Source organism: Procambarus clarkii, chromosome 81 (genome assembly GCF_040958095.1).
Source record: "Procambarus clarkii isolate CNS0578487 chromosome 81, FALCON_Pclarkii_2.0, whole genome shotgun sequence".
Taxonomy (NCBI): domain Eukaryota; kingdom Metazoa; phylum Arthropoda; class Malacostraca; order Decapoda; family Cambaridae; genus Procambarus; species Procambarus clarkii.
Window position 1 is genome coordinate 22951077 of NC_091230.1, and position 14786 is coordinate 22965862.

The 14786-nt window shown below is 43.7% G+C and overlaps 2 protein-coding genes across 2 annotated transcripts in view; one reads left to right on the forward strand and one right to left on the reverse strand.

Annotated features, from left to right (window-relative positions):
• The window catches only part of unc-13, a 241694-nt gene that overhangs the window by 182344 nt on the left and 44564 nt on the right, over positions 1 to 14786 (reverse strand). The window lies entirely within an intron of this gene.
• Positions 11395 to 14786, forward strand: part of LOC123748113 (proteoglycan 4-like) — a 16731-nt gene continuing 13339 nt past the window's right edge. The window contains exon 1 of the mRNA XM_069315568.1: positions 11395 to 11491. Coding sequence (XP_069171669.1) covers positions 11395 to 11491 — 97 coding nt within the window. The remainder of the gene's footprint in view (positions 11492 to 14786) is intronic.

Consider the following 14786-nt stretch of genomic DNA (forward strand, 5'->3'; position numbering starts at 1 on the left):
TGGGCGAATAGATACCCATTCACCCCATTGCTCCTTCTCCCTTATACTTCTATATTCCAATCATCCACCTCCCCACTAACACAATCACCAATCCTTCAACACTCAGATTATCCAAATTCCACCCGATAACCCCCACTCCCCCAAATCGCCCTGTCATCCCCCCCCCCTCCCTCACCCAGCAACAACCCAATTCAACTACCCAACACTTCCCCCAACCCAAACCCACACCAACCCAAACCCACACCCCACAACCATGCCTCTCATTCTACCCTTCATCAACATCCTCCACACAAATGATAACAGACTGACACATAACTTGAAAACATGCTTTAATATGAAGATCAGCTGAGAATTATGATATCTGAATTATTAAGTCATATATAGAACTTCCTACAGCCACGATTCGACCGACGCTCGCAATTCTGGGCGACTTGAATCACCGAGAAATAATTTTTTGAGGCCTCTGGGTCCCCACAACAAACAGGGAAGACAATTATATTCACAATGGAGAACGTTCTCATCTAGCATGTCGATAAGTCCTGATAAAAATTTCGGAAGCCATAATGGCCCTGGCATTCACCCTGGGAGAGATGGACATGGGAGAGATGGACAGCAGGCTGATGTTTAATTATTTACGTGAGGGAGATGGGCGGTTACATGGGAGGAGAGGAGGGAAAGATTGGCACTCAGGAGAGAGAGAGAGAGAGAGAGAGAGAGAGAGAGAGAGAGAGAGAGAGAGAGAGAGAGAGAGAGAGAGAGAGAGAGAGAGAGAGAGGGAAAGGTTCGCACTGAGGAGAGAGAGAGCAGTGAAAGTGGCGACATCGGAAGGGGGATTATGTTTAGCATATGTTGAACTTAGCGGCCTGACACCACTCCACATGATAGAACACCTCACGCACACGCACACACGCACACACACACACAAGCGCGAGGAAGCACAACAGATTACTGTATCCCACTCCACAAGGTGAAGGTCAAACACAGACAGCTTTCGACTTACTGAACACAATTAGCCCTCGTCTTAACACACACACACAGACCGACACACACACACACACACCGACACACACACACACACACACACACACACACACACACACACACACACACACACACACACACACACACACACATACACACATACACTAAGGCATAACCAACAGAACTAACAGACCTTGAGGTTACCTTGAGGTGCTTCCGGGGCTTAGCGTCCCCGCGGCCCGGTCGTCGACCAGGCCTCCTGCCCACAGACCCACACAGAACGACACAATTACCGAAACAGAGAACTACCTAAACCTCATTTCACTGCTACATCAAGAGAGAGAAATGGCAGTGAAGAATCACAAGAAATCAGACTGAAACAACCAACAAGTTGCTCCAGACGGAGAGCCGCCGAAGGCCAAGAATTCTTACAACGGAACAACGTCAGTTCCAGAACGGTGAGAAATGACACTGCCTCTCACGACGCGAGATCACACTCAAGTGACAGAGAGGGAAGGAGGTGAAGAGGCACTCCAGCGCACTGGACACCGCAGAAGCAACGCCACTAGAATGGATCTTTTGGAGCGAATGAAGACGTTGAAAGATCCTGCTTTACAACCAAATCGGTGTTTCTATGGTATTCTACATACATGTTCCAACAGTGTCTTCCAACAGTGCAGGGGGAGAGCAGACACAGGCTGGTGTATCAAGAAGGGCGTAGCGACGAAGAGGTAATTGATAAACTCAGTACATGGAGTTGACCAGACCACACACACTAGAAAGTGAAGGGACGACGACGTTTCGGTCCGTCCTGGACCATTCTCAAGTCGATCATGGACTCAGTACATGGACTCATATGTTGGCTGTCACATATTCAAGGGAGGTGTGCAGCATACTTGTTATTGGTGGTTAAGTGACGGGACCCAGGAGCTGCAACTCATTACTTAAACGCACAGGGAGGTGAGTGCATGCACATGCAAGCACCCGCACGTACAATTAAACATGTGCACATGAGACATCAGAAAGACAAATGAGCCACAGAGACATTAGAAAGATTTTTTTTCAGTGTCAGAGTAGTTAGTAAATGGAATGCACTAGGAAGTGATGTGGTGGAGGCTGACTCCATACACAGTTTCAAATGTAGATATGATAGAGCCCAATAGGCTCAGGAACCTGTACACCAGTTGACTGACAGTTGAGAGGCGGGACCAAAGAGACAAAGCTCATCCCCCGCAAGCACAAATAGGTGAGTACAAATAGGTGAGTACATACATGATCCCTAAGTGAACATGAATCATGTTCAGTACACCAATACCCAGCTTCATCGCTGAAAGCAATAAAATGCAAATTCCTTACAGACCAGCGCACGCACGCACGCACACACACACACACACACACACACGCACACACACACACACACACACGACGCACGCACACACACACACATGCACTCACATACAAACACACACACACACAGTAGAGGGGAAAAAGTCGTGTTGGCTCGTACTCTGGAACTCACAAAATTATATATATATATATATATATATATATATATATATATATATATATATATATATATATATATATATATATATATATATATATTAAACTATTTTTAATACACATTTAATATAAAAGTGAAATGCTAAATGCACGATAAATTACAAATAAATTCAAAAGTTAATCTTATTTTTACTAGGAAACCCAAAGATAGTTTTCAAGTTTTAAAAATAAGGCATCAAAATTTTTTTCAGAATAAAATAAAAAATAACGAATATCGCTGACGATTCCTGCGACCCAACAGAAAAAAAAATAATTCTTGGAACATGCATCAGCCTCTGTGTGTGTGTGTGTGTGTGTGTGTGTGTGTGTGTGTGTGTGTGTGTGTGTGTGTGTGTGTGTGTGTGTGTGTGTGTGTGTGAGATAAATATGTGTAGTAGAGATAAGAAAAATAGATCTGGGATTAGTATATTTGAGAACAGACTGTTTTAGAAAGGCGGGGTCCAAGAGCTAACAACTCGATCCTATACACACACACACACACACACACACACACACACACACACACACACACACACACACACACACAGGTCAATATTTTACTGGCAGTGTAATATTGACCTCTCTCTCTCTCTCTTTTTCTCTCTCTCTCTTCCTCTATATGATTTGGCATTTAACCTTTCCCTTCCCTTCCCTTCTCTTTCTTCTAACCCTGCTCCCTATCCCATAACTCTTCACCCCCTCTCATTCTCTATCCTTCCGTTCTCAGTCTACTCCTCTGACTGTCTCCTCTACAATTTCAATCATTTATTTCTCACTCTTTCATTCCTTCCACAATGTTTCTTATCACTCTCTTGCATCGCTCTCACAACATTCCTCCCTTTACAAATCTACCCCCCCCCCCCCTCTAACAAACATCTAACCCCCCCCCCTACTAACAAGCATCTACCCCCACCAACAAACATCTCTGCTTACCTCACACAACCTGATTAGTTGGTTTGTGTAGAGGAATGAGGGAGATGGGGTTGTGTAGGGCACAATCCCCCCCTCCCCCCCCACTCTTCCCTCAAACACAAACCCACTAGCACAAACAAACAAACAACAAATTTCCATAATTAGACAGAGTAAAATCCTGATTCGTTTAGGCATTTAGTAATTGCGAGATTAATCTAGCTTGATCAGCCAGACCCACCCAGACCAGCCCACCTAGACCAGCCCACCTAGACCAGCCCACCTAGACCAGCCCACCTAGACCAGCCAACCTAGACCCAGCCCACCTAGACCCAGCCCACCTAGACCTAGCCCACCTAGACCAGCCCACCTAGACCAGCCTACCTAGACCCAGCCCACCTAGACCCAGCCCACCTAGACCAGCCCACCTAGACCCAGCCCACCTAGACCAGCCCACCTAGACCCAGCCCACCTAGACCAGCCCACCTAGACCAGCCCACCTAGACCCAGCCCACCTAGACCAGCCCACCTAGACCAGCCCACCTAGACCCACCCAGACCCACTAAATTCATATAAATTTAGCACAAATGCCAATACACAAATGATACAAATAAACAGGTATTTATATTAATCAGTAAACTATAATAAAAACTCAAATAGAATGTCTATGAAACGCACATAGAGGAACCAATGATAAGAGAGCGAGAATATCACTGGCACCAACAGGTGGTCAAGTGTATCCTAGACGGCAGGAGGAGTCCACCAACAGGTTATAAGTGTATCCTAGACGCCAGGAGGAGTCCACCAACAGGTTATAAGTGTATCCTAGACGCCAGGAGGAGTCCACCAACAGGTTATAAGTGTATCCTAGACGCCAGGAGGAGTCCACCAACAGGTTATAAGTGTATCCTAGATGCCAGGAGGAGTCCACTAACAGGTTATCAGTGTATCCTAGACGGCAGGAGGAGTCCACCAACAGGTTATCAGTGTATCCTAGACGCCAGGAGGAGTCCACCAACAGGTTATAAGTGTATCCTAGACGCCAGGAGGAGTCCACTAACAGGTTATCAGTGAATCCTAGACGCCAGGAGGAGTCCACTAACAGGTTATCAGTGAATCCTAGACGCCAGGAGGAGTCCACCAACAGGTTATCAGTGAATCCTAGACGCCAGGAGGAGTCCACCAACAGGTTATCAATGAATCCTAGACGCCAGGAGGAGTCCACTAACAGGGTATCAGTGTATCCTAGACGCCAGAAGGAGTCCACCAACAGATTATCAGTGTATCCTAGACGCCAGAAGGAGTCCACCAACAGGTTATCAGTGTATCCTAGACGCCAGAAGGAGTCCACCAACAGGTTATCAGTGTATCCTAGACGCCAGGAGTCCACCAACAGGTTATCAGTGTATCCTAGACGCCAGGAGGAGTCCATCAACAGGTTATCAGTGAATCCTAGACGCCAGAAGGAGGCCACCAACAACTTGGAGAGCCTCAGGGCAGACCATCCTGGACGCCAAGAGGAGCCTATCGACACATTAATATTTTAATAGTGAATATACATTTTACCTTAAAAAAATCCAAATCTATTTATATTTATGAGAGCCGGTCGGCCGAGCGGACAGCACACTGGCCTTGTGATCCTGTGGTCCTGGGTTCGATCCCAGGCGCCGGCGAGAAACAATGGGCAGAGTTTCTTTCACCCTATGCCCCTGTTACCTAGCAGTAAAATAGGTACCTGGGTGTTAGTCAGCTGTCACGGGCTGCTTCCTGCGGGTGGAGGCCTGGTCGAGGACCGGGCCGCGGGGACACTAAAGCCCCGAAATCATCTAAAGATAAACCTAAAGATAAGAAGATGATATAACTCCCAGTTAGCGAGCGTGACGCGAAAGAACTACCAACTATCAACTGCTAAATACTTATTAAACTTAAAATAAATCGTAATATATTCTTTCCACATTCATATAAACAATGAACAGTGTTGACCAGACCACACACTAGAAATTGAAGGGACGACGACGTTTCGGTCCGTCCTGGACCATTCTCAATCGACTTGAGAATGGTCCAGGACGGACCGAAACGTCGTCGTCCCTTCACCTTCTAGTGTGTGGTCTGGTCAACATACTTCAGCCACGTTATTGTGACTCATCGCCTGAACAATGAACAGTGTTGACCAGACCACACACTAGAAATTGAAGGGACGACGACGTTTCGGTCCGTCCTGGACCATTCTCAATCGACTTGAGAATGGTCCAGGACGGACCGAAACGTCGTCGTCCCTTCAATTTCTAGTGTGTGGTCTGGTCAACATACTTCAGCCACGTTATTGTGACTCATCGCCTGAACAATGAACAGTGATCAATCTCCACTATGTCCTCCAAAAATTTCCATCGCGCCGTCACTATTTTCCCCCCTAACACGGACACACTGTGAGGGGAAAAAAAAATACAAAATCTGGGTCAGAATACAGCAGGAAAATAAATTCACGTATTAAAGTAAATTCCCATTTTGTTTACTCGCGAAAAAAATGTATCCATATTGCTCAAATTACTGAAGGGTGAAAAATACTATGGGGGGTGTGAGGGTTGACGCTCTCTGGGGCTGAGGTTTGGTCAATATTAGGGGGGGGGGGTGTTGTGTTAGCCTTCCTGTGTGTGTGTGTGTGTGTGCGTGTGTGTGTGTGTGTGTGTGTGTGTGTGTGTGTGTGTGTGTGTGTGTGTGTGTGTGTGTGTATTCACCTAGTTGTGTTTGCGGGGATTGAGCTCTGGCTCTTTGGTCCACACCTGTGTGTGTGTGTCTGTGTATGTGTGTGCGTGAGTGCGTTCGTGTGTGTGCGTGTATGTGGGTATGAGGAGCCTGTACTCGCTGACTCAACCCGCTGTAATATTCATGTGTGTGTGGGGCAGGGGGGGTGCAGGAAGTAGTACGAAGCACTGAGACATTCGTGAGTGCTCCACCACGATAGTCGATACCACTCACACCACACACACGCACACACACACACACACACACACACACACACACACACACACACACACACACACACACACACACACAGCGTAACCAAACAACTGAAAAACAACACAATTTGCAAGAGAAAATTTAAGCACCCACGCAGCACCCGCCCCACGTAACGACCACAGCAAAAGCAACGCTAAACTTACTAAAAACATCAACCATAAAGTCAGTACAGACAAATCAACAATTACAACTACAGCGGCTTTTGTATCGGAGAATACAACCACGTGATAACGACAGAGACAGGGTTCAGGACGTTATTAACGGTTCAATAACGCTGGCGGCTCCTGGCGTGCACAACCTGATTAGTTAACATGATTTATGCACGTCAGTTGTGTGTATATATATATATACCTGTCAGCTGTATAATTGTATGAAGACCCTTGTTGTTGAATTTACGGTGCCCTGGAAAACAAATACACACATAATACACACGTGTATACATATATATACATATACATATATATATATATATATATATATATATATATATATATATATATATATATATATATATATATATATATATATATATATATTTATATTGCTGTTCTTGAGCAAGCAAAAATCAATAACTTTCCTTCTCGTAATGCTACCCAACACAGTCTGATATTCTGGACTCCAACTGAAGTATCAATTCCAATCCGAACATTTGTCGAGTTATTGCAGTCGGGACGCTGTATTCGCCCGACTCTTGACCACAATCGTCAATATTGCAAACACGAGAGAGTTCAGACATTGCAAAAGTGAAAAAATTAATTGTCGATAAACATTTTACTCCAATAAGGAATAGCGTTATTGCCTCAGCTGAGAGAGAGAGAGAGAGAGAGAGAGAGAGAGAGAGAGAGAGAGAGAGAGAGAGAGAGAGAGAGAGAGAGAGAGAGAGAGAGAGAGAGAGAGAGAGAAAATCAATTAGAGCTCCACGACCCAATTACAATTATCAAACAGCAGAGAGAGAAGGACTGGCTGTCTATACATTCATTGATGACCAGAAAGCGTTTGATTCCTGTATGAAAGGCTCTTACGCAAACTCGAACCCCTGCCCCTAGGGCGGGTGAGCAGATACCTATCGGGTGGGAAACCGAAGATAAGGGAGAGAGAGGAGAAACCAGAATAGCGAGAAGTAACGAGAAGTAAAACCAGAATAGAAGTATAATGTAACTTATACATTATTATTGTATCAATAGATTAAACAACTGACAGTTAGGAATGCCGGGGTCCAGGAGCTAAAGGCCGATACTTCAGGCACATATATTAAATACATGTTTGACGTGCTACATATTAATGAAGCTGTCTATCACGTCACTCACTCACAGGATAAATTATTATGTATTTTGTGTGAACAGAATGAAGAGCTTTTGTGTGTGTGTGTGTGTGTGTGTGTGTGTGTGTGTGTGTGTGTGTGTGTGTGTGTGTGTGTGTGTGTGTGTGTGTGTGTGTGTATACTTACCTATTTGTGCTTGCGGGGGTTGAGCTGTGGCTCTTTGGTCCCGCCTCTCAACTGTCAATCAACTGGTGTACAGGTTCCTGAGTGTGTGTGTGTGTGTGTGTGTGTGTGTGTGTGTGTGTGTGTGTGTGTGTGTGTGTGTGTGTGTGTGTGTGTGTGTGTGTGCGTGTGTGTGGGGGAAGGGGGGGGGGGTGTAATCTCGGTAATAAGGGATTCCAACCCAACGAGGGGACACTAAAACATTTAAGACAACAATTCCCACTGATGCGAAAACAGCTTTACAAGAATTTCTGGGGCCGATTTGTGGGACCCCCCCTAGTAACTACCCGTCCCCGTCTCCCCCACCCCCACCACCACAACCACCACCACAACCACCACCACAACCACCACTGATGCTGATAATCTCAAACTGTTTAGTTCAGAATATTACCCTCATCTACCCCCATTACAGGAAACTTCTACTCTGAAACTCTGATGCTTATCAGAGTTGCGGGACATTAGGTAACGGGGCTCTCTCTCTGCTGGACAACCGGCTGTGGTAAGGCTTCTCTTAATAAGAGAAATCGTCTGAAATCTCAGCGCAAACTTCCTCCTAACCTCCATTTCAACCTTAAAATGAAGATCTTGATTTAAAAGATATCAAACAAGTCACGTAATTCCCAAGGGCTTAAACTTTGACCCTTAACACAACCCTTGGTAATGGTTCTGAATGGAGTTGAACTTAGTAGAGACTTGTCAAGAGATGAACTTAGTAGAGACTTGTCAAGAGATGAACTTAATAACAGACCTGTCAAGAGATGAACTTAATAACAGACTTGTCAAGAGATAAACTTAATAACAGACCTGTCAAGAGATGAACTTAATAACAGACTTGTCAAGAGATGAACTAAATAACAGTCTTGTCAAGAGATAAACTTAATAACAGACTTGTCAAGAGATGAACTTAATAACAGACTTGTCAAGAGATGAACTAAATAACAGTCTTGTCAAGAGATGAACTTAATAACATTGTCAAGAGATGAACTTCGCAGAGACTTGTCCCCGAACTGAACTTAGTAGCGACATCTTCCGGGTTCCCCTCTGTCTTGTCGCAATATCAAATTCCATTTACGTGGATAGCCATCATGTCAAACTGACTTATTATGCTGCCATGTCAAATCTGTCAACATGACGAACCCATATGTACTCACCTAGTTGTGCTTGCGGAGGTTATAGACCTCGAGCTCTATTGGCTATTAGAATTTCATCTAATTGTTGTTTCATCTTAAACTGTAATTGTGTCAAATTATTACAGTCATCTTAAGGCATCATAATTACCTTACCTTACTAATTATAATTAAACGACTAGCTCATTAAGTGAAAAATAAACGAACGTCTTCACAAGTTCTCCCTTTTTCATGAACAGACACCAAGAGGAAGGAGGAAGACAGCAGACACCAAGAGGAGGACAGCAGACACCAAGAGGAGGACAGCAGACACCAAGAGGAGAACAGCAGACACCAAGAGGAGGACAGCAGACACCAAGAGGAGGACAGCAGACACCAAGAGGAAGACAGCAGACACCAAGAGGAGGACAGCAGACACCAAGAGGAGGACAGCAGACACCAAGAGGAGGACAGCAGACACCAAGAGGAGGACAGCAGACACCAAGAGGAAGACAGCAGACACCAAGAGGAAGACGGGAAGCAGGAATGAGAGAGAGAAAATGGGACAAGATGCCCACACTTATCATGACAAGAGAAAATGTGACTCAAATATTTGTTCTTAGGGAGAGACTAAAGTCAGCCGGGAATGAAAGAAGTGATAAAGCTAAGGAGGAGAGAGAGATGTGAGGATGTGGGAATAGGAAGAAGAGAAACAGACGTAGAAAATGAGTAGCAGGAAGAAATATGGAAATTACGAGTGAAAAAAAAATGATGCAGAGAATCCAAATAAATGCACAGGTGGAAATTAGCTACTAATGAAGATGAATTTGCCTTCCAGAGTGGCTCTAAGTTCCTCCATGAATTTCCTTCGGAGGAGTGGTGGAGGATGAAGAGGGATGGAGCGGAACGTGGGGAGTAATATAGGGCATTGGGAGAACGGAGTATACACGAGAGGAGGATGACATTTCACACGTAATTACGCCGACAGCTTGGCATCCTTCCCCCCCACCCCCCAACACACACACACACACATTAGGAAGTGATGTGGTGGAGGCTGACTCCATACACAGTTTCAAGTGTAGATATGATAGAGCCCAGTAGGCTCAGGAATCTGTACACCTGTTGATTGACGTTTGAGAGGCGGGACCAAAGAGCTAGAGCTCAACCCCCGCAAACACAACTACGTGAGTTCAACTAGGTGAGTACACACACCCACACACACACACACACACACCCACACACACACACACACACACACCCACACACACACACACACACACACATACACTGGAAAACATTCCACAGGTCAAGATGCGCAACACGAAACAACGACTAGATTTTTGTCAGAGTCTTGGAAGACCCCGCCAAGAGTCTTGGAAGACCCCGCCAAGAGTCTTGGAAGACCCCGCCAAGACGCTCCAGGGAGGCTGCAAGCCATTGTAAACCATTTACATAACTTGCACCAGCGCCCACGCACGCTACATTGCATACAAAGTAGGAACGAAGGTACACAAGGAAAGGGAACTATGAGAGGGGGAGAAATGCACCAAGCCATTACGACTATATAGCACTACGGAGGGGGTCAGGATAAGGATTTGGGACGGGACGTTGGGAAAGGAATGGTGCCCAACCACTTGGACGGTCGGGTATTGAACGCCGACCTGCATGATGGGAAACCGTCGCTCTACCATCCACCCCTCAAGTGATTGGGACACATATGTACACCGCAAAAAAAGGGCGAACTTATAATATTTTGTAATTGAGAAGGCTTTGATTTTTTGTATTGTAGTGTGAGAGAGGGATGGGGACAGCTTTATAAAGGTCAGGACACGCTGGGATCAGCCTCTCTCTCTCTCTCTCTCTCTCTCTCTCTCTCTCTCTCTCAGACACACAGGCGACGGAAACATATCGTAAAGATCAGCAGTGTGGAGCGGCTCCAGCATATATTGACGACACCAAAGGAAGAAAATATTATACAAGCGAAAGATATCGCTTGAACTTTTTCACAGAACTCAATAAAACTTTACCACTCTCTTCCTTTGTATGGAGAGAGAGAGAGAGAGAGAGAGAGAGAGAGAGAGAGAGAGAGAGAGAGAGAGAGAGAGAGAGAGAGAGAGAGAGAGAGAGAGAGACTTAAGCCGTCCAGACACACAATACATAAACGAGACACAAATCACAGTGCCTCACACCAGACACAACAACACACTGGCACTAGATCACAGTGCCTCACAACAGAGGTGCCAAAGTTCCCTAGGGCCACGAGAATGGCACCATTACTCAAGGAACAGAAGCACAAGTCAGGAGGCCAAGGACAGCACGAAGAATCCACACCACACTCCTCCACATCGTCCTAAGATGAAGATGATGATGATGATGAAGATGATGAAGATGGTGAAGATGCCTAATAATGATATAATATTTGTCATTATCACAATTGATGACTTGTGGGAAGGTACGCAACAACAAGATAATATGAAAGAGAAAGCAAGAATGAGAGAAGGCGAAGCAGAAAGAACAAGTAGAAGAGGAGAAAGCGAAAGATGAGAGTGAAGAGAGGGGGGGGAGAGAAGAGGGGAAGCGGACGGTATTGACTGTCAGTTATAACGAAGCTCATCACACAGGAGACGACAGACAGACTAGAAGAGACAAAAGAGACAGTTCAGAAGAGAGACAGATACAAGGGGAAGAAAAACATACAGTGAAGAGGTTAGGTGAGAAAGAAGACGAGGGAAGAATTGGGAGGAGAAACAGATGAAGAATGGAAATAAAAAAAGGACATAGAACAAGGAGTCTAAAAGGAAAATTGAAAGATAATAACTGATAAGAGACATGAAGGATAAATTGAGAAGTAGAAGAAGGAAAAAAAGACCGAACCAGCAGAAAGGAACGCGAAATGAGAAACACAAGAGGAGAAAGGGAACAATAAGAATGTGAGAAGAGAAAGGTCAAGAAAGATAACACATTAAAGAAAAATGGAAGAAAACGGAGAGAGAGATAAATACAAGTAACCAAGAGAATATAACTTAATCTCTCACTCTCTCTCTCTCTCTCTCTCTCTCTCTCTCTCTCTCTCTCTCTCTCTCTCTCTCTGGCAGAAAGGGCAGAACTGAAGGAAGAACAGAAAACGAAAGGGTTGAAAAGGTAGGGAAACTTGAAGAAAGAAGGAAGGAAGGAAGGAAGGAAGGGGAGGGAGGAGAGGACAGGAAATTCAATCTTGAAGGCAGACATAAGACAGACAGATGACCTCAAGGGGTACACGGAGAAGGCCGCAGGAACCTTGATATTACATTAAAGAATTTGAAACGAATTTGAATTTGAATTTGAAACGAGTAACTGGACACTGGGCGGGAAATAATATAACCGACCAATCACTTAAGACATACTTTAAGGTGTTAACCAACTACTTAAGGTATACTTTAAGGTGTTAACCAACTACTTAAGACATACTTTAAGGTGTTAACCAACTACTTAAGACATACTTTAAGGTGTTAACCAACTACTTAAGACATACTTTAAGGTGTTAACCAACTACTTAAGACATACTTTAAGGTGTTAACCAACTACTTAAGGTATACTTTAAGGTGTTAACCAACTACTTAAGGTATACTTTAAGGTGTTAACCAACTACTTAAGGTATACTTTAAGGTGTTAACCAACTACTTAAGGTATACTTTAAGGTGTTAACCAACTACTTAAGGTATACTTTAAGGTGTTAACCAACTACTTAAGGTATACTTTAAGGTGTTAACCAACTACTTAAGGTATACTTTAAGGTGTAAACCAACTACTTAAGGTATACTTTAAGGTGTTAACCAACTACTTAAGGTATACTTTAAGGTGTTAACCAACTACTTAAGGTATACTTTAAGGTGTTAACCAACTACTTAAGGTATACTTTAAGGTGTTAACCAACTACTTAAGGTATACTTTAAGGTGTTAACCAACTACTTAAGGTATACTTTAAGGTGTTAACCAACTACTTAAGACATACTTTAAGGTGTTAACCAACTACTTAAGACATACTTTAAGGTGTTAACCAACTACTTAAGACATACTTTAAGGTGTTAACCAACTACTTAAGACATACTTTAAGGTGTTAACCAACTACTTAAGGTATACTTTAAGGTGTTAACCAACTACTTAAGGTATACTTTAAGGTGTTAACCAACTACTTAAGGTATACTTTAAGGTGTTAACCAACTACTTAAGGTATACTTTAAGGTGTTAACCAACTACTTAAGGTATACTTTAAGGTGTTAACCAACTACTTAAGACATACTTTAAGGTGTTAACCAACTACTTAAGGTATACTTTAAGGTGTTAACCAACTACTTAAGGTATACTTTAAGGTGTTAACCAACTACTTAAGGTATACTTTAAGGTGTTAACCAACTACTTAAGGTATACTTTAAGGTGTTAACCAACTACTTAAGGTATACTTTAAGGTGTTAACCAACTACTTAAGGTATACTTTAAGGTGTTAACCAACTACTTAAGGTATACTTTAAGGTGTTAACCAACTACTTAAGGTATACTTTAAGGTGTTAACCAACTACTTAAGGTATTCTTTAAGGTGTTAACCAACTACTTAAGGTATACTTTAAGGTGTTAACCAACTACTTAAGGTATATTTTAAGGTGTTAACCAACCACTTAAGGAATATTTTAAGGTGTTAACCAACTACTTAAGGAATTTTTTAAGGTGTTAACCAACCACTTAAGGAATTTTTTAAGGTGTTAAACAACCACTTAAGGAATATTTTAAGGTGTTAACCAACCACTTAAGGTATACTTTAAGATGTTAAACAACCACTTAAGGAATATTTTAAGGTGTTAACTAACCTACGTGAACTTACGAACGTGTACATCTTTCCTCAATCTTCGACGGCTTTGGTTACATTTATTAAACCAGTTTACAAGCATGAAAACTTCCCAATCAACTGTTGTTATTGTTATAAACAGCCTCCTGGTGCTTCGGAGCTCATTAAGTGTTTGATAATTGTAAACAAAGCCGCCAAAGATTGAAAAAAAAAGATGAACAGGTTCGTAAGTGCTTGCGTAACGGTTTAGTGAATCTGGCCCCTGAAGGAGCTGGAAAAGAGGAGTTTAAAGTGAGGGTGTGCAGTGTCGCTGTGAAAGGAATCCTGGGAGAGTTGCATATGGAAGGAAAAGATAGCAAAACTGTAAAGGATATCAAGTTAGGTCACCACAGAAGGAAAAAAGGAATTGAATTGTAAGATAACATTCACAAAGCAAGACAAAAAGAAAGAAAGAAAGAAGGAGAGAACATTTCTAGGGAAGAACTGACTTCAACATGCACGAGACATTAAAGAAGTACTTCTCCAGAGGGATATGGGGAAGGAAGGAAGGAACTATCAGGGGGAAAGGGCCAAGCCATTACGACTATATAGCACTGGGAAGGGGTCAGGATAAGGATTTGGGATGGGACGGGGGGGGGGGGGGGGGGGGGGAAGGAATTGTGCCCAACCACTTGTGGACGGTCGGGGATTGAACGCCGACCTGCATGAAGCGAGACCGTCGCTCTACCGTCCAGCCCAAGTGGTTGTGGGGATATGGGGAAAGAATGAGAGAACTGCAGTCGAATAAAAGACACAGAAGGCAAGGAAGGGCTGTGGGATTAGTGCAATCCAGCTCCATCAACCCAAAGATTCAACCATAACGGCAGTATTAACCATCCATCCCTATCCTACCCCCATGCACATACCCCATGCCCATATATTAAGTCTA